At 40.3% G+C, this 18,923-nt stretch overlaps 2 protein-coding genes and 1 long non-coding RNA gene across 3 annotated transcripts; 1 reads left to right on the top strand and 2 right to left on the bottom strand.

Annotated features, from left to right (window-relative positions):
• Positions 1 to 286: 286 nt before the first annotated feature.
• fbxo43 (F-box protein 43) lies at positions 287 to 4,999 on the bottom strand. The gene is made up of 6 exons (XM_061049720.1): positions 4,883 to 4,999; positions 3,188 to 4,012; positions 2,322 to 3,077; positions 1,814 to 1,916; positions 1,007 to 1,189; positions 287 to 909 (listed from the first exon to the last, which is right to left on the bottom strand). Exons 2-6 carry the CDS (start codon positions 3,934 to 3,936, stop codon positions 661 to 663), a joined length of 2,040 nt encoding a protein of 679 aa, XP_060905703.1. The 5' UTR covers positions 3,937 to 4,012; positions 4,883 to 4,999; the 3' UTR covers positions 287 to 660.
• Positions 5,000 to 5,022: 23 nt separating this feature from the next.
• spag1b (sperm associated antigen 1b) lies at positions 5,023 to 18,527 on the top strand. Its single transcript, XM_061049718.1, has 19 exons — positions 5,023 to 5,080; positions 5,380 to 5,518; positions 5,693 to 5,852; positions 5,939 to 6,061; positions 6,144 to 6,214; positions 6,411 to 6,523; positions 6,622 to 6,727; positions 7,185 to 7,315; positions 7,581 to 7,687; positions 8,254 to 8,365; positions 8,950 to 9,429; positions 11,750 to 11,849; positions 12,389 to 12,541; positions 13,173 to 13,330; positions 15,741 to 15,882; positions 16,567 to 16,693; positions 16,869 to 17,033; positions 17,147 to 17,470; positions 17,647 to 18,527. The coding sequence occupies exons 1-19, from the start codon at positions 5,038 to 5,040 to the stop codon at positions 17,773 to 17,775; spliced, it is 2,883 nt and encodes a 960-aa protein (XP_060905701.1). The 5' UTR covers positions 5,023 to 5,037; the 3' UTR covers positions 17,776 to 18,527.
• LOC132983431 (uncharacterized) lies at positions 13,280 to 16,638 on the bottom strand. Its single transcript, XR_009674838.1, has 3 exons — positions 16,495 to 16,638; positions 13,616 to 13,728; positions 13,280 to 13,368 (listed from the first exon to the last, which is right to left on the bottom strand). It is a non-coding gene; the product is annotated as an uncharacterized LOC132983431 (long non-coding RNA).
• Positions 18,528 to 18,923: the final 396 nt, after the last annotated feature.

Raw genomic sequence — 18,923 nt, 5'->3', positions numbered from 1 at the left:
CAGAGGGCTGTAAAAGTTTAACTAGGGCAGAGCAGAGAATAACAAACAAGTTTATGTTTCATCTTGTAGTTTGTGACACAAATCTATTCCTTTGTAGTTTGTTGAGATAACTGTGACCATCCAAGTGAATTTATCTTATTTAATAAGAAAACAAAGTTAACTCATTGAGACAAGAATTCCTTTAAGTTAGGACGACATACCACTAGATGGCACCAAATGCTGATAAATTCACTTGTTCACATTGGAGAGAGTCAAAAAAAAGAACAAGACACAAGTGGCAAATAAGTAAAAAGAAATATAAATTTATTCTAAATAACTCTGAAAAAACATTGGTAAAATTGGGAAATCTCAAAAAACACTTTATGTACAGTTGATCAACATGTATGGAAATGACTGAGCAAAATAAGTTCATTTTACTGCTGGAGATTTCCTTCACATTCATAATTAAAAACAGTAAGAACTGTGTTGAAAAATGGGGGGAAAGGGGGTAAAATACAGTAAATAGATACGAATAAAAACATCAATAAGTACAGAACTTGCTCTCATGTACTAGCTTCAAATTAGTTTCTCTGTTGCCACAGCTCGTCTTTGCCATTAGACCGGAAAAAATAATTTAAAATGATTCTGGCAATACAAACAGGACAACAGTCCACTTCCTGCTCATAGTCTCCTAATGTTTCGCTTGCTCTTAGCGCTTCCAGGAAGAATAATGTCCTTCTTGTGACGGCCTACAGACCTGCTCCCACACTCTTTGGAGCCATGGAAAGCATACAAGCAGGCTGTGCAGAACTGGAAACCACAGTCCGCTGTGCTGCACACACCCTCCCTCTTCACTGAGTGACACCTTGCAGGATTCTGACATCGGGGGCAAGGCTTGAGGCACTCATCGTTGAAAAGGGTTTTGGCAACCTGAAGGGAAGAAAATGATATGAAATATAACGCAAATATTTAATTGGAAATATCCTTAGTAGTTCTCTTAGTCAATCAATAAGAGATTTAAACTCACTTCGAGAAATTTATCCCGCCTGCTGCTGCTGCCGCCTGAATTTAATGGGGTCAAAGTGCTTTTTCCTGACTGTGGGGTGCAGAAGCTCAAACTCCTAGACTGGGACTGGACCATCTTCAGGGCAGATCTCTTAGTCAGAGTCAGTCTGGTTTCTGCGTCAGGAACATGGACAGCACCACTAAGCTATAAGACAACAAAACAAAGTCAATGAAAAGCTGGATGGCAATGAAATACTCCTTCACATGTTACTTTGTAGGACTGGGAACTGTCAATTCGATTTTAATTGTATTAATTGTAAATGTATTTTACAGTTGCATTATTCTTTAATAAACAAAGGATAAAACGTTAACGTACAGTATGCTCTAGTGCATCTGTGCCTGAGATGAATTTACAACACAAACATAACTGTGCTGCACAGTAATTACACAAAGAAAGTTAACTGCATGCACCCTTAAACACAAATATTTCCTTTTAGTTTGAATCTGCTTTTCTTTTAATAAATAGTTTAACGTATATTAGGCTTAGGACATTTTGCCTCAGTTTTTGACAACACGATAATCAACTTCAGGATTTTCTGAATCAATATTGAATTTGCAAACATAGATTGCAAATGCATTGATGATTCCGCCCTCCGCCCTATTACTTTACATTAAATCACACTGGAAAATAAATACCATTTTACTGGTCTCCACTTGATTACTTTTTATTTGCTCTGCTGACCAAACACCTACGTACGTCAAAGCACATTAGATAAAAAAACGATTAAACACAAATACTAATATGACAAATGACATAACAATCTCCTACCTCAATAGCAGACTCCACTTTACTTAGGTGGTTTCTTCTCTTAAATCGGGCTTGCTTGTCTTGTTGGATGATTTCACTCCAGCTCTTGCACACTTGACCACACCTTCCAAACACAAGCAAATAGAGACTTAGAATGTCTGCTCCCATTTAACTGTTAATACTGTTATTAACCTTGATTTGATCATGAAGCCCGTTGTTTTAAGTAATAAAGGGAAGTACACAAAAATCAAAACTTGTCAGACAAGAAAGTTTGATACATTTATAATATTCAATACTAGAGCTGTATGTATTTATTTTCATTTTAACAGTTACATACATTAATTTAAATCTACTTTACTGTGTGTTAGTGGTAAGTTAATGCTGTCATCACAAACTCTCATTGGTTTGATGTTTGAAAAACCTGGAATAATCCTACTTAACTCAAGGCGTCAAGATTCATACACTGCATGAAAAAGGATTAACATCGTGTAAACAGTAAAGACAGCCGAGTTTAAAACAGACTCCTAACCTGTAGATATTCTCGGAGGACAGGTGGCTGAATACTTTGGCGAGAATGTGCCTGAGGTTCCTCTTCTTCAGCTCTGTCAATATGTCGATCTTCCCAATGCCCATCTTCCTGCCGATGAGCCCTGCCAATGGCATGGTGGTCCTGAACGTCCCCAGCGTCTCAGCAAGTGCTGCTGTGGACTTCAGCTGCTCCTTTAGGCTTGGACTTTGGCCAACAAACATCTGGGCATTCTGCTGACACATAGCATGAACCAGCTGCAGCGCTGGTGTCAGAGAGAGATCCACTGGGCTTGCTGTGACCGGAGTCACGTCTTGATTGGCCTGAACGGTGTTAAAAGGTGTCTTGTTTTCTGGCATGGTTGTGGATGCTCTTAATGGGGTTGTGTAGCAATGCTTTGCAGAAGCCAAACTATCAGAGGTCATGCTATTGCTAAACGCAACAGGAACACCTCCAACAGGGGTGGCATCACCAGCAAAAACCTCATCTTCTTTACAAAGGCTGTGGTGCTTATAAAAATGTTCATACTTTTTCTCCTTTGTGTCTTCCTCAGACTGAGAGCCCCCTTCTTTGAGTGTAGAAAGCCTATGCTGCCGCTGCAAACGAGAGTGTCGCTTTGTCTCGGTCAGATTTGGGGTTTCACTGTTCCCTCTGGAGTTAGGGAGCAGCAGCTCCTGGAAAGAGCCATCATGGTCCACCGAGGAGTCCTGGGATTTATCAAGGGTCAAAGAACTGAAACCACTATCTTCACACACAGACCTGTCCGGGGTTAGAAGGGGGTTAAACATAAGCATTTTTTTTTTTTTTTTTTTTTTTTTTTTAAATAGCACAGAGAACGTTAGATAGATGTGTCAAAAAAAAGCACATACCTGATGTATTTAGGTTTGTGTGTTGAAGATGGTGTGCACAGTGCACTTGAGCTTTCATGAAGGTTGTTAGCAACACTGCTGATTGGTGATTGAAAGTTATCTTTAGATGAGGAAGACTGGAGTTTTCTAAAGCATGGAGTCTCATTAATTTGACCAGAGGCAGAAATGTTCTCACTGAAGTCTGCATCTGAGAGTGAAACTCTTCTATCAAAACCGGGAAGGAGAACACAGTTTGGCTTTCCATCTTCTCGGGTTGATGTCCTCGCCTGCGTGAAGAGGAGACGGCGTTTCCTACCAGATAGTGGCAAATCGTGCTCCAAAGTGCTTGATGCCAAGGCTCCTGTCACAGTGTCCAAAGTATCAGAAGATACACTTAACCAATGTTCAGATCTGCCGGTCCTCCTGGTGCATGGCGATCTTGTGTTGTCAGTTTTGACATCAGTGGTGGGTCTGCGCATTAGAAGTCTGTGTCTCAATGAGGAATCTCTTTTTGGAGTTTCACACCAATTTACGACAGATGGTCGCTGTGTTCCCCTCAAGTCTTTGCCCACATATTTGATGGGTTCCCTGAGGTTCTCTTTCGGCGTTTCATTGAATTCTACCGGGGACAAAGTTGCACGGGAGGCGGCACCACTGGTGCTCTGAGGGCTGTGGAATAACCCCGAGTACCCACTGTCAGAGCAGTCGTCGTAAAAGTGCTTCCCTTTGCAGCTCTCAGGGTAGATGTTTGATTCAGGAGTGCACTCCATTTTCCTCCTGCTGCCGCTGCGAGCTCCTTTTTTTGTTCCAAACAGAAACAACCAAATGAGGATGATGTTGACAGACCTAAAGAGAACAAGATGCAGTAAGGTAAAAGTCCCAAACAAAACAAAAAAAAAACAACAGGTGAAACACGAGATCAATGACTGGTTCAAAACACACAAACAAAGCTACAAATGCAGCTTGAATGTGGCCTTACCTTCCCCTCACTGGCAGGATAAGCAGAGTTATTTAAACACAGGCCTATCTAAATCCTTTCAGTTGTTCTCGACGTATACGGTAGGCAGAGATTTGTCCTGATTCAACACTAAACATTCTCAGCTGTTTCATCAGTGTTGCTATGAGAGGGCGTGTTGGAGATTTAAATCCGGGTTCTCCCGCTGTAAAGTAAGCTATAGCCGCCAGAGCCAGATAACCACACCAACAAGCACTGCACTCCCCGGGGATTCATACAACAGGGTTAACGGGGAAATAAACCCATTTACCTTATTGTCGTTCTCCCATTTTATTTAATTACGGTTGAATAAATGGAGAAAATAACAGCAATTTGATTGGCTGGTTGTGTCTTGTCAGTGTTCCCTGTAATTAGGCTTAAATAATAACGTTTCCGTTTTTTAAATGCCACACGAATGACGTCATCATGGTTTAGGGGATTTTGAAGTGGAGTTGAACCTTTTTCCGTTTACATAACTTTAAAAAAAACAATTACATTTTGGGCTCAACAACCGTGATACAGTAGGCCAATTAGCACGGTAAGAAAACACCTGTGGGTAACGACTTTTACCCGTGTGGCTTGCTGCGTTATTAAACAAACACATTGATAGGGGTACTTTTACAGACGTGTTGTCTTCGTAAAAACACAAACAGTCGAAAATAGTGGCAACCCGGTGTAATGTGAAGAATGAAATGAGATAATTTAAATACAAAAAGTCTTACCTCTGGTCTGAACTGCGCTAACGTAAACGCAAAGTGCCGATAATAACGGTGACACCTCAGGAACACAGCCACGTTTTTCAAATTTGGAGCCCACCGTTTGACTGCGTCACATGTTTCCGCTCTGGGCCTGCAGCCTCTTTCCGTGTGCGGTTACCATGGCAACGGACTATTCCTCTCTGCTCAACCAGACGACACCAGGTGAAGTTATTTCCTCTTAGTTCTGGGGTTTAATAGCAATTAACTTCGGATAAAAGGAAATATTAAATTCGCTTATTTCCTCCTACACGATAATGTATCCAATACCAACTAATAATGTTGATTTAATCAAAGTCTGCGGAGCCAAAACTGTCGAAATAACACCAAATTGTTTGGTTAACGAACGTTAGCCCATCATTATTATTATTATTTCTCTATTATTTACAGAAGCCTAACATTGTTTGATATTGATTGAACCACATTGTTTGACTTTATAACTGACTGCATTAAATTGCTTCTAGGCATGAGTGCAGCTTTCTTTTCAAACCAGTCCACCGCCGGTGACTTCAGCGGAAAGGTTCCTGTGGAGCACTTGGACTATGTTTACATCGAGAAATGCAAAGATGTAAAATACCTGGAGAAGATCTTAGAAGTATTAAGGTAAAAAAAACCTGAGCTTTTGAGGATGAAGAAGGAGAATACATTTTTTAAAGTCTTGTATTATTGGAAAATGTAAACAAGATTGAATATTCACACAACACATCACTGGTTGTAGTAGGGTAATGGCCCATCCAACATGTGGGGCTTTCAAATAATGTTTTACTTTGTTTAAAGGTCTGGCAAAGAGGGATTTTATCCTCATCTGCTTGAGTTCTGTGAGAGTCACATGAAGAAACTGGACCCTCGAAACCGAGCTCTCAGAAAGGAAAACCCTGTGGCCACAGCAGCCAGTCTCTCTAAAGATGAGTGGAGCCAAATTTTTGATGACTTAAAGGTATATTTCACATTTTAATGTTTTCTGATCAATCATAATATCCATTTTCTCTTGGAGTCACTGTTACACATTTTCCTTCTCTACAGATTTGGCAAGAAGAAATCAAAACTACTGAGACTTTGCTAATGCAGGAGCCAATGATTGATGCATCAATGAAAGAAGATATGACACCAATAAGAGGGTCCAATTGCTCTGTTCCGCTTAATCAGGTAAAAAGAATAGTCTTCAAAATTTATTTCACCATGTGTTATTATATATACAGTGAAAAAAATTAATGAATATGTCATACAGACTGCAGTATCAAAAGAAAAGAGGAATTGTTCAAAACATCCTCTACCACGTGATTATCGAGAATGGGACAAGTGAGTAATTTTGTCTTTCTCTGTTTATGTGATAAAATTATAAAGAATGCGATCTCATGTTACCCTGTTTCACTCTTCAAAGGGCCTTCGCTAAGCTTCTCTCATTACAATGATGCTCAGTTAAATGGTTGGTGCTTCTGTTAAACATTATTTTCCAGTGTTTTCCTTTACCCAGATATATTCACTCTGTCTCCAGGTTTGATGTGGAAAAAGAATGCAAAAGAATTGATGGAAACATGGTCACAAATGATCCACCTGCCATCGCAAACAACCAACACCCCCAGATCTGGACTGAAGTGGATGCTTCATGTAATGTTTTAAGAATAGCATCTTATATTTATGTCTTTATGGAGTATTTTTAGTGCTTGTTTTGTGTCTAATATATCTGCTCTCTTTAATCAATTCAGTGAAATCACAACAGGAGAAGCTCCTTCTGGCAAATCGTGAAAAGGACAAAGGCAATGAAGCATTCAGGGCAAATGATTATGAGGAGGCTGTTGCATACTATTCCAGGTTTGGCTCTTAAAATCACTTCTTTATTTGAAGATTTTTTTTTGCATTTCTTAAGGCCTGATATCAATACCATGTAATGTTTGGGAATAATAGTGGTGGCTGTGGTTTAATGCTTGAGCTGGTCATCTGAAGGTCGGGTGTTCGATCCCCTAGCTCCTGCAGCCACATGTCTAATCTGTCCTTGAGCAAGACACTTAACCCCAATTTGCTCGCTGCTGCTTCGGCAGCGAAGTGTGAATGTGAAGGGGATTAGTTAATACTGATGCACTTTACATCGCAGCCTCTGTCATCAGTGAGTGAATGAGTAGGTGTGACTGTGTAAAAGCGCATTGAGTAGTCAGAAGCTTAGAAAAGCACAATTCAAGCTCAAATCCATCATCATTTACTTTACTTCTCTGTGTGTGTCTATTAGCCTTTATTAATAAAGGTTGATGTATTTTTTGCCCATCCTTTACAGGAGCATTTCCATTATACCATCTGTGTCTGCCTACAACAACAGAGCCCAGGCGGAGATCAAACTCGAGCACTGGCATAACGCCATGAGCGACTGTCAGAGGGTACTTGAGCTGGAATCAGGCAATGTGAAAGGTGCTTTTTGTGCTTTTGTGCTTTTGTGCAGTACCACTTTATCGGTGTTAAAACAATGCATGTAAATATAGACATTATTTTGGCATCAATTTATAAGTTGACAGTAGGTCAAAACACAGTAAGTTAACTGAGGCTCTTTCTCATTATCGTTCACATAGAATATTATGTACTACATTTGTAACTTTACTGTGAAGTAGTTAAGAGTTGCTTCAATCTATGCAATTTAGATTCAGAATGTGATTTTTTATTTCTCCTCCATCATCAGGCCTGCTACGACGTGCCAAAGTTTATAATCACATGGGTCAATTCCAGCTGGCGGCTGAAGACCTGAGGATGGTGCTCAGGAAAGAGCCACAGAATGCTGCAGCCACGGTAGGTGATGGAATCTATTAATGAGATATGTTCGTTTCATGCCAGTAGGTTTTTTTGTTTTTCACTATAGGACTCATTGTAATTACTGGAGATTAGGCATGTTAGAACACATTTCAACTGCTGCAAGGTTTTAAGTGAATCAAAAGTAGTTCACAGTAGTTCACATATTATGTACAGAGGTTTTGGTCCTCTAAGCGGGTGGCCCGTGGCTCCTTTCCTACATGTCATTCCCCACTCTCTCTCTCGCTCTCCCTGGTTTCCTACTCTATCCACTGTCCTGTCAAATGAAGGCCAAAAGCCAAAAAATAAATCTTAAAAAAAGTAGTCTTTAATTACTGTACATCTGGAGTAGAGTCTTCCAGATGTTCCTTGTTACATGGTGACCATCATTTTGTGTTTAAAGTCCTTTAATTATGTCTAAGGGGTAGTAATTAACTGTAAGTGAATGCTGAGGATATGTCTTCATTGATGATTGTGGTATAAGTTTCTGTGTCACCTTTGTTGACTAAACAGCAACAGAATGAGTTAGCAAACTCTGTCTAATGTCTGAACTATTTTTGGTTTAGCAACTTCTGTCTGAAACAGAGAAGAGGATTTCAGAATGTCGACCAGAGCAGAAGAGCAAAGGCAAAAAAATCCTCATCCAAGAAGTAGAAGAGGGGGACGACAACAGAAATGGTGAGAAATTCAGAACTGAATGGTGTAATTCTTTCATCGCCTCTATATTCAGTATCTATATATTAGTGATTTATAGACACAGATACTATAAACAGGCAAGTGACAAATTATGATTCACTGAATCCGTCTAAAAAATGTATCTGTGATCGATTCAAATTCAGATAATGCTCTTCTATGTACATTCAAAACATTTTACAGTCCTCCTTTAAAAGCTTCCTTTTATTGATGTATTTTAAAAGGCAGCTTCCATAATTCTATTAATAGAAGGACAGGCATTTTAACCACGAACCCTTCTGTCTGCCTGTGGTTTAGATAGAAGAAACCCAAGCTTTTCCATCTGGGTAACGTGACATACTACAGTGTATGCAAGTGTTATCCGCCCTTCCCCCACCCAGTGCTTTCGTAATTCACTGTTGAGAGTTGCTGCTTCCTGGAACACCCTGTTTGAAGTGCTCTGTGTCATGTGTGTCCAACCCTCCCCCACTGTGATGTAACCGCTGACAACTTCCGGTGGGTGTGTTTGCCCCTCATCTCTGTCTTTCCTTCTGCCTCTCCCTCCCTCTCTCCCTCCCTCTCCCTTCCAGCTCGTCCGGTTGAACCCAGCCAGCCTGTGGGAGGGGAGGAGAGCTCAGCTGCTCCTGAAAGGGGAGACATGGGTAACGCTCAAAAAAAGCCTCACGGCAGAGGGGACGGGGGTCCTCACAGTGAGTTCACCAACTCCCACCATGGACACTGGAGAAGCAGAGGAGGCAGCTCTGATAAATATAAATTCACGCAGGAGTCCAAGGAAAAGCAAGCGAATGGAACAAGCAAGAGGGGTTCGACAGCCTCAGTCAAGGCTGAGCAGAGCAGTGGAGGTAAGGGAAGTCTGGCTGGAGGAAATGAAGGGGGAACTTTGTCTGGAGGAAATGCAGGGGAAACTGTCAACCTTGATGCCCCATGTGGAGCCCTACCCCCAGCTCTGTCGAGGCTTAAGAATGAAGGCAACCTGCAGTTTAAAAACGGACAGTTTGCAGATGCACTGGAGAAATACTCACAGGCCATTCAAGGCTATGCAGACTCAGGTAGGGTAAATACCTTCTTCTGCTTGCTTGTGTTATTATTGCCTGAGGTGGCTTGTAGTAATGTTGATTGGTATGTAAGACTTTAGTTGATTTGTAATATGTATTAGAGTTATATATGTGTGCTTCAGTGTGAGTAAACAAAGCATATTTACTGACACCAGTGTATTGTTTACAGGCTGTGACTAGAAAAAAGGCTCGTACACTGATATTTGAAGTAATATTCGTCTATGTTGATAATTCCTTAAAATTATTAATTGTAACTTGCAAATGCGATTTTAAATCAAAGGTCATGACCTTGCACTTGTGATGCTAGTGCCTCCATTTATAAAACCAGATATTTTAATATCTCTGGATTTTAATCTTGGACTGTTTCTGGGTATTTAGTGACTCTGTCACTACCGTGATGCGTCACAAATTGCCAGTTGTGATTTACACAGACAGTGTTTCTGTTTTAGCCCCAGTCTGGCTCTAAGCCTCTGAGCTCAGGTCTGTACAGGTCACATGACTACTAACCACTCACTGTGAAATTGAATCTGTAGGACTGCTGCTGTAATTCTCACAAAGAGAGAGAAAGTGAGCGATTGATGGAGAGAGGGAAACTGCTGCCTGTCAGGCTCATCCACCATATAGCATAGGCTCGGTGTCTTTCTGGCACTTAATGTAATGTAATATAATGCACTTATTTCTGCTCTGTGAATGTATTTTAAACAAAAGGAATCAACATCACACGAGTTCCAGCAGCTGTCTGATGTAGTGGAGGCCTCATCCATGGAGACTTCATCTTAGTAGAGATGAGAATACATTTTTGAAGCCTTTTAAAACACCTAAACCTTCTATATGTGAGCTTTTGAGATAAAGGACAAGGAATCATAAAATGTATAGATTAATACTGATCTATCAATAATGAATAAACAAAAATGTTAACTTGTTAAAAGGACAAGTCTAGATTTCGAGTTGTGGTTGCATTCAAGAGCAGGGAAAAAGTCACAAAGACACTTTCAGAAATTGCAAAGAAAAGACAAAAGAGTTATCTCTGATTGTTGTTGAACCTCGTATACAGTATACCGTACTGTCGTGGCACAAATCCAGCAGAGCAATGATGAGGATGATGGGAAAACAGTAAAAAGTAAAAATACCATTAGCCAAGTGGTGAAAAAAGCAACTAGACTATGTGCAGTCTGTGGCAAAAGGCATATTTATTTATTCAGCACTTTTCATGCACAAGGGCAACCCAAAGGGCTTTACAGAAACAAATAGAATTAGACACAGAGTCAAAACCAATAAAGAAACACACACAAGATAAAAAGAAGGAAAATAAACACAATGAAGTTTAAACTAATACAACAAAGTATCACTAAGACAAAACAAAAACACTGAATGTGAAAGACTATTCATTAAGACGTTTTGCTAAACAGGTTTGGATTTAAAAGTAGTTAGCACTGTTTTGAGTCTTAGCTCCTCTGGTAGTTTGGTCCACAGGGTTAGGGTTAGGGTTAGGGTCAGGGTCAGGGTCAGGGTTAGGGTTAATTCTGTGAGGTACTGGTAGCCAATTCAGAGATCGGCGTTATGTGCTGAGGGGATAGAAAAGCTGTTCCTTGGTTGTCATCCTCCTTGTGTTACTTTACCTTTGCATTTGTTAAAGAAGAGGAAACATTTTATCAAGACCATCATAGGTTAGTCCTATAAAGTAGAAATAAAAGTCATAGTAATGGAGCAAATGGTTGACCTGCTGCTGCCTATGTCGGCCCCAACAAAGAGTTTAAGGAACTTTGGTTAAACTTCAAGACTCATGCCGTAGCTTAGAAGTTAAGTTAAAAGCTTGCAAGGTACTCAAACGAGAGAATTGGTAGGGAGGTCATATAATAAAATCGTTGCATGCGTTAATGTAGCTTTCAATTATTTAACATTTGTAAGTCTGAACCATGAGCGACTTTAGGCGATAACCTCACCCTTTGTTTGTTTTAAAAGTTACACCTCTAATGCTTATGCAACAAAAAAGTACTTCTGTTCGTCTTTAGACAAAGCTATCGTTGCAACACACTCCCACTCATATAGCAAAGGCGGAGTACATATTGGCAATCATCTATATGCCAAACTGTTTTTAATTGAAATACCTTACCTTATGCTCCATATTCGTTCAGAACACATCTATTCAATTTCTAGACTTGAAGCTGTAAAAGTGGCAGCACTTTAAATAGGAAAAAACCTTTTGGCTTGCTTTAACATGTCTGTGTGTGTAATGAGATATTTATAATCATAATATTGCAAACAGTACAAAGTAATACATGCTGTATTTGTGGTATCTGTCTGTCTCATGCAGGGATCGATAGCCCAGAGGACCTTTGTATTCTGTATTCTAACAGAGCAGCATGCTACCTAAAAGATGGCAACTGTCAAGAATGCATACAGGATTGCACAAGGTAAGATAATTATTTACTGACCTTGTCACACAGTGTATTAATTACACATGCAAATACAGCACCTTCACACATGGATTCAGAGATGTAAGCCCCTTCACACATTCACTGTACTCCTGTAAATTTCCCAACACTTTCCGGTTGGGGTGCATGTGTGAATGCAAACATTTAAATTTGCTCAACCTGACTTTATGCAGACTTTGTCCTGCCAGATATCTAGGGAAAAAAAAGTCACCTTGAAGTCAGGGTGAGCCGATGTGTGAGTGCAGGAAACAGTCTGCAATACAGAAGAATCCTCCTCCATTTGCACCCTCTACTCAGGAGCTCTTGGCTTCTTCTGCCCACTAAACACTAGGTGTGGAATTTATCCCAAATTTGACTATTTGGGCAGTAAGCTTAAAGTTCAACATAGTTTTTTAACGTTTTTTTTTTGTAAAAACAGGTAAATGTTTTAATCTGTCATGTCACAAATATAACAGAGGAAGCAGACATCCGACTTGATCCTTTGCTCCTGTCTCATCACATCTATTTATACTAATCAGAGCCCTGGAGCTGCAGCCCTTCTCCCTCAAGCCTCTCCTGCGGCGGGCCATGGCTTATGAGTCCCTGGAACGCTACCGTACGGCCTACGTGGATTACAAGACTGTCCTGCAGATAGACATCAGTGTTCAAGCAGCAAATGACAGCGTCAACAGGTATTTACTCCACCTGTCTTCAGCTGAGAGGCCGCAAAGGCAGGGAGATGAGTACACTGACTGAGTGATCTCTGTCATGTTTACTGATCAAGATCTAGAATGACCGTATCCTTGCCTTTATTTTAATTGTGGTTGACAAACAAAATAATTACATCTCACATACTGATATAAGATAGAAACTAAATAAAGTGAATCACCCCTTCCTTCTTCCACAATATTATTTCAACATTTTGTACATTTGCTATTTTATTCTTTACCTCAATCCACAAATTGTTTTGTTCTATGATCACAATAAACTACCAGTATGTGTGTTACATACAAAGTCTTATTAGTGGCTCAAAGATTTAGCTGGTGTTCAAAAGCAGCTCCAGCTTGAGGCTAATTATGGCTTGTAGAGTGCATGTCCTCTTGCGCTGTTATGCAACGAGGAGAACTCACCTGGGTAGTTGGGTTCAGGAGCACCAGAAATTTCCATGCTGTCATGTAATCTAGAAGACTGAAGTGTATTGCATAAAACACTGTAAAAATAGTTTATTTGATCACATTTGTTTGTGTGTTATGGTGAGTTTTATATTCAACTTGTTTTTGTTACGTAACGTCCGTGTGTTGACCGGTCTGCGTCCTTCTCCAGGATCACTCGGCTGCTGATTGAGCAAGATGGTACAGAGTGGAGAGAGAAACTTCCCGACATTCCTCTGGTGCCTCTGTCAGCTCAACAGCACCGTAGAGAGGAGCCACCCAGTGAAGAGGTCCTCCAGGCCCGGGCAGAGAAAGCAGCAATGGATGCAGGTCTGTTTTGATAAAGGAATAATCACATCTGTTGAGATCTGTCCTCAAAAACAAAAAAAAATCACTTACTGGGCTGAATCAAGGTAGCGATGATGTTTGTAAAAACGTTTCGACTAATTACATGTTGAAACTGTTAACCTTGAACTTTAGATATGCTGGGTTAATAATTACAAGTGTGGGGTACTGGTTTAGCTCAGCCTGTAGAGCAGGCATCCCATTTACAGAGGCTACTGAGTAGTAAGAAGACTGGATAAGTATATAATATATAAGGTCAAGTCCATTAACCATTTACAGTCCTCCAGGCCGTGGATGCAGGTTTGACTCCTGGCCTCGGCCTCCTGTGATGTATGGTTGTCCCGCTTTCTCCTCCACGCATTTCCTGTCTTTCTTCAGCTTTCCTGTCAATAAAGGAAAAAAAAAGGTTTTGAAAAATCTTTAAAAAATAAGTGGAAGTAAGACATGCAGACATGATAGACCTGTACTTTCTGAAGGCCATGTTAATATTTGTCTTCTACACTGGCATTGCCCTAGACAGTTTGCCCGCTCCTTTTAGACTTTGTCTAATGAGCCTTGAAGTTCAAACATATGTGACTTTTAAATGTTTATAGGTTGGCTTTCTGTACTGGACACCTTGCATTTTTTGCATGAGCCCTATAAATACCTCTATTTGGAAAAACATTTAACAAAAAGCTGAAATGGACTAGACTTCAAAAGCATGTTTTCCTTCTTTTTAATAGGACACATTGAAAAAGTGTAAAGACTCTAACCACAGAGCCAAGACACCTGCCCTCAGCCTGTTCATTTGTATGCACATTTTAGAGTTGCTAACTAACTAACTATTTACTAACCAGGAGGTTGCTCCTACTCACTCCTGTTGACTCGTTAAAATAAAGGTCCCGTCTGGGAATTAACACCATGGAAATATCATATAAAGTTATGGACAGGCAGTTATGGACATTCGGTGGTTGCTCAGCAACAAAGTTGTTTTCACTTATGCTTGCGAGGGTTCCAATGAATCTCAAATCTCACGGTTTGGATCAGATCACAGATTGGATCATTTTTGTCTCAGCCACAAAAAAAGATCTTTACAGATTTCTACGCCCTGACTGTAACTGTAATTAAAATGCATCTAGATAATGTATCGCATCGTCAATATACACACTGCTACTATTTCAATAATGATAATAATAATAACAATACTACAAGCAGTCAGATAAACCTGAAGTCCTGTATAACAGAGTTTGTATAATGTGGCTTAATTAAGAGTGCTTAGTGAACAGCTACAGCGTGCAGGTTGTAGGTTAATTTTGTATTTATCTATAACCCCCAGCTGATACGCAGATATAGTGAAAGTGAACATAGAAATGTCCAACCAGTGTTGATCCAAAGCAACCATACACAATAATACATCAGCACTTTACCGTTTCTTTGTGAAAGTCTGCAAAAACCCGAGTAAAAATATTGAGAAGTATAAAATTGTACAGCAGAACTCCATGGTGCCTACACACACACACACACGCACACACACACACACACACACACTGCTTTCTATTCACTTCAGACTCTCTGAAGGGATTTAGTGGCATTACATTTATTTTCCAAAATGATGATGATTCTACGTCGATCCGTCGATCATGTGTGGTCTGAACCATAGGAGTTGATTTGAACTAATCACAGATCAAGTGTGATCCATTGCACTAGATTAGTGTAAGTAAAAGAGATTCAATTTACCAACATTGAAATGAGTTGGACACATGCATTTATCCATAAATATTATAACCATCACATTTTTGCCTTTTTGGGTCTTTTATCTCCCTACATTTTTTTTAATGGCAGGACTTTAACTTTTCATGGAGCATTTTCATCTTGTCATATTGACACTTTTACTCCAACAGAGGATCAGAATTCCTCCACACATTGGATCATAATTAAATGAGCCAATAGAGAAACGTTTTTTTCCCCCTGAACCTCAGCTTGTTCCTGTATTCAGTTATTTCGCAGTAGAACAGGAGTAGCAGGACAGGTCTATTATTTTATATAAGTTGACATGTCACGTCTGTTCACTGACTCTGCAATTTCCAGACTTGAGCTGTTATTTTTAAACTCCAATGAAAGGAAAGAGCTGCTGGCACCGTTTTTCCTCCCAGGAGACACTTTGCAGCAGATTGATTAGCCTTTAGTCCCTTCCATGACTTATTGCTGACTTCACTCTCTGCCTCACATCACGCAAGCACAGTATTGATTTCAAACATTATAAAGCTCTTTAAGTCTAAATGTACAGAGGACTGGTATATGTTCTTGTGTAAGGTTTATTCTGAAATAAAAGGGAGATCGGTTTGATTCTGTTCTAAGTGCAGATATGGGTTTATAACTTGCTCGTCATGTCAATATCTGCTTTTTTGTTTAACAGAAAGGAAAGCTGAAGCCCGTTTTACAGTTTTGAAGAAAGAAGGGAATGAATTTGTGAAGAATGGCCAATACCAGGATGCACTGGGGAAGTACACTGAATGCCTTAAGCTAAAGCCAGAAGAGTGTTCAATCTACACCAACAGGTTAGAGTCTCACAAACATAAACACTGCAGAGGTCTCTTTCACTTCCTGTCCCTTTGTACTTCACATAGTTTGTTTCCTTACAAGGAAGAACTGCCAGATAAAACCCAGAAAAATCCAGTGGTTCATTGGGATTAATGAAAACATGCTAATTAATAATCCTCAAATGTCATCTTTAAGCAAATCCCAACTAGGCTTTACTCTGTCATTAGTAATAAATTAGAATGTATTGTTGCTAAATTGGAACACAAAGGAGCAGCTGTCTGACTCCGTACTGGTTATCAAAGACAAATACAGCTAAAACCGGACATTGACTGGGCAGGCCTGACTTCTTTCTTGCTGTTCCAGAGGAAGCTGCGATGCTTACATTTAAAGCATTCTATTATGTGTTCATGTTTGCTTGTGTATGCTAAGCTCTGCTGCGGAGACGAGCTTGTATGTTCAGCCACAGCAGAGCAAACACACAGCTGCTACTCCCACAGAGCTGCTAAAACGCAGGAGGCTAAACATACTTTGTCATTATGAAGAAAACACAGCTATTAAAGCTATTAAAGCATGTTCAGTCTTAAGTTTAATGTCTGATTCAAAGCCAGTGCATCACAAACTCATGATACCTTTTAGTTATGCATCATTCAAAACTAGCTGCTGGTGGGTCAATAAAAATACTTGCATGTGTGTGCTTGCAGAGCCCTGTGCTACTTGAAGGTTGAGAGGTTTGCTGAGGCTAAACACGACTGCGATGCAGCACTGAAGCTGGAGCCAACCAATAAGAAGGCCTTCTACAGACGAGCACTGGCCAATAAAGGCCTCAAGGTGAGTAGAGTTAGTAATTTAAAAAACTGCCACAAAACTACTGTGCTCATTAAAAGGTGGGCGAGAGAGAAAAAAAAACACCCTCAAATATGTTTGAACTGGGGATGTTGTAGAATTTCTCACACCCCTTTCAAAATGAGTCACTTGAACTTGTATTTACTTGCCCCTCATCCAGGACTACCTGGCATGCAGCTCTGACCTGCAGGAGGTACTGCAGCAGGATCCCAATGTGCAGGAGGCTGAGAAGGAGCTGTTGGAAGTCACAGTGCTGCTCAGACAGAGTCTGGCTAATTCCAACGCTTCACCAGCCAAACCCAGGAAAACTGTCCCTATCACAGAGGTAGGTACACTTTAATTTTATTTTTAAATATGAGTGTATGCACAGGAAGTAGGCTTGCCATATTTTCTTTTCTGTGTTAATCCACTTTAATAACCTATGTACGACATCGTCAGGTTGACGGTGACCAGGAAACGACAGGTGATCCTAACTCAGAGAACAGCTGCAGAGGAGAGGATATCCCAACCAACCTCCAGCCTACAGATGCCTACGAGTTCGGACAGGCTCTGAATGCAGCGTGTTGCAGCGGGGACACAGCGATCTGTGCTGAACTGCTGGCCTCCACGACCCCTGAGATGCTTCCTCATTTCTTAAGCACCCAATTGGATGGACACACTATCAGCCTCATCATGCAGGCAATGGACTCCCACCTCCTGGAAAAGAATCCTAGCCTAGTCTACCAACACCTCAACGTTTTGCACACCACCGACAGGTTTTCGGTAAGATGTGTTTCAGGTCCCTTTCATGGAATGGTTTAATGTTACAAAAACATATAAATCCACGATAGTATTAAAAGTCTACATAACCCTGACTGTAACTTATATCTAAGAAATAACACATTTCATCTATTTACTCTATCTGCAGCTGAGGTTTAAATCATGCGCTGTTTTCACAGGTGGTGCTTATGCTGCTGAATAAGGACGAGCGTCGCCACATGACTCAGCTGTTTGAGCATCTGGCTGCTGTGGAGAGCTCCGAGTTCACTAAGAACGATGTTCAGAATCTGGCCAACAAGTACATCTGACCCCTTCTTCCCCTGCTCCCTGCTGCATGAGCTGCTGCATCACTGAAACTTTTGGATCTATGCAAAACAATGCACACTGACTGAGTGCTCACAGGCAGGAAGCTGCGGCGTGTGCCCCAGAGCAATACAAAGGAACTAAGTCACAGTTACTCTTCTGGTGTGTGCTGTAAATGATCTGATCACTGTATGTTTGTGTGACAGCATAAGGTATATATATTTTTCTCTCCAAAACATTTTGCTATGCAGATTTACTTTTGTACCACCACTCATCATTTGCATTGTACAGCATGGTGACAGGAAGATACTGTGGACCTTTCACTGAAGTGTATTGATAAACAGGGTCCAAGGTACAATGGTATTAAAAGGCTAAAGGAAATCCTTTTCCCCCTACAGGCCGCTCAATATTCTCTGGACAGGTTTGTGTTTAAGAACGGAGCTTGGTTGTCCTCAAACCCCGTTATTTTTCAGATATCAATTATTCGATTTATGAGCTTCTGTCAGACACCAGCGACGATCTGAGATGACAAACAGTGCATGCTGAATGTAACCTAGCAAAGGAACAAGTGAGGTAATTTGCTACTGAGCTAATTAATGTCTGTTGATGAATAAGAAAAGCAGGGACAAATATCCCAACTAAGAAATAGGCCTGCATAATGTCTTACTCTGTTCTGTGCAGCCTGGTAGGTGTATCTTTTAAACTGATATCTTCTGAGAATGTTGTTCGAAAAAATATAATTTATAACCTTCCACGACTCAGATGCTTTCTTTTGTCCTTTGCCCAAGAATTGAACGGACCTAAGTTCAGAAAATGATTCACTCACTAAGTGTTTGTGTGTATTACCAATGCATTTGTTTACCAAATAAGCCTTCGAGGTAACGCATATGGGCACACGTATCTTCTCTGCAGTTCAGATGTGTACACACTAGAAAAAGGCAAACTCTTTCTCTTAGATGTGTCTTCAGATGTCAGACTCTGGGTCCCCCTTACATGTTGATGAGTGAGCAGATCCTACTCAAAGATACAGTATATTTATGTCATTCAATAGCTTCTTTAAAATACAGTTATATTTGTAAGTGCAAAAACATGTATTTTCTTTGCTTTTATTAAATATCAAGTATTACATAAAAGACTGTCTGAATCCATCTAC

Source organism: Labrus mixtus, chromosome 11 (assembly GCF_963584025.1).
Source record: "Labrus mixtus chromosome 11, fLabMix1.1, whole genome shotgun sequence".
Classification (NCBI taxonomy): domain Eukaryota; kingdom Metazoa; phylum Chordata; class Actinopteri; order Labriformes; family Labridae; genus Labrus; species Labrus mixtus.
Note: the sequence above shows the minus strand (reverse complement) of the source record. Positions and strands in the feature narration are given on the sequence as shown.

Excerpts from the sequence above, each read along its gene's own strand:
- fbxo43 (XM_061049720.1), bottom strand. The coding sequence starts at position 3,936 with ATGGAGTGCACTCCTGAATCAAACATCTACCCTGAGAGCTGCAAAGGG. Across the intron at positions 1,917-2,321 it reads TCCTCCGAGAATATCTACAG|GTGTGGTCAAGTGTGCAAGA; the intron begins GTTAGGAGTCTG and ends TGTGTTTGGAAG. Across the intron at positions 1,190-1,813 it reads AAGTGGAGTCTGCTATTGAG|CTTAGTGGTGCTGTCCATGT; the intron begins GTAGGAGATTGT and ends GTTGTCTTATAG.
- spag1b (XM_061049718.1), top strand. The coding sequence starts at position 5,038 with ATGGCAACGGACTATTCCTCTCTGCTCAACCAGACGACACCAG. Across the intron at positions 6,062-6,143 it reads GCTCTGTTCCGCTTAATCAG|ACTGCAGTATCAAAAGAAAA; the intron begins GTAAAAAGAATA and ends TATGTCATACAG. Across the intron at positions 9,430-11,749 it reads TCAAGGCTATGCAGACTCAG|GGATCGATAGCCCAGAGGAC; the intron begins GTAGGGTAAATA and ends TGTCTCATGCAG.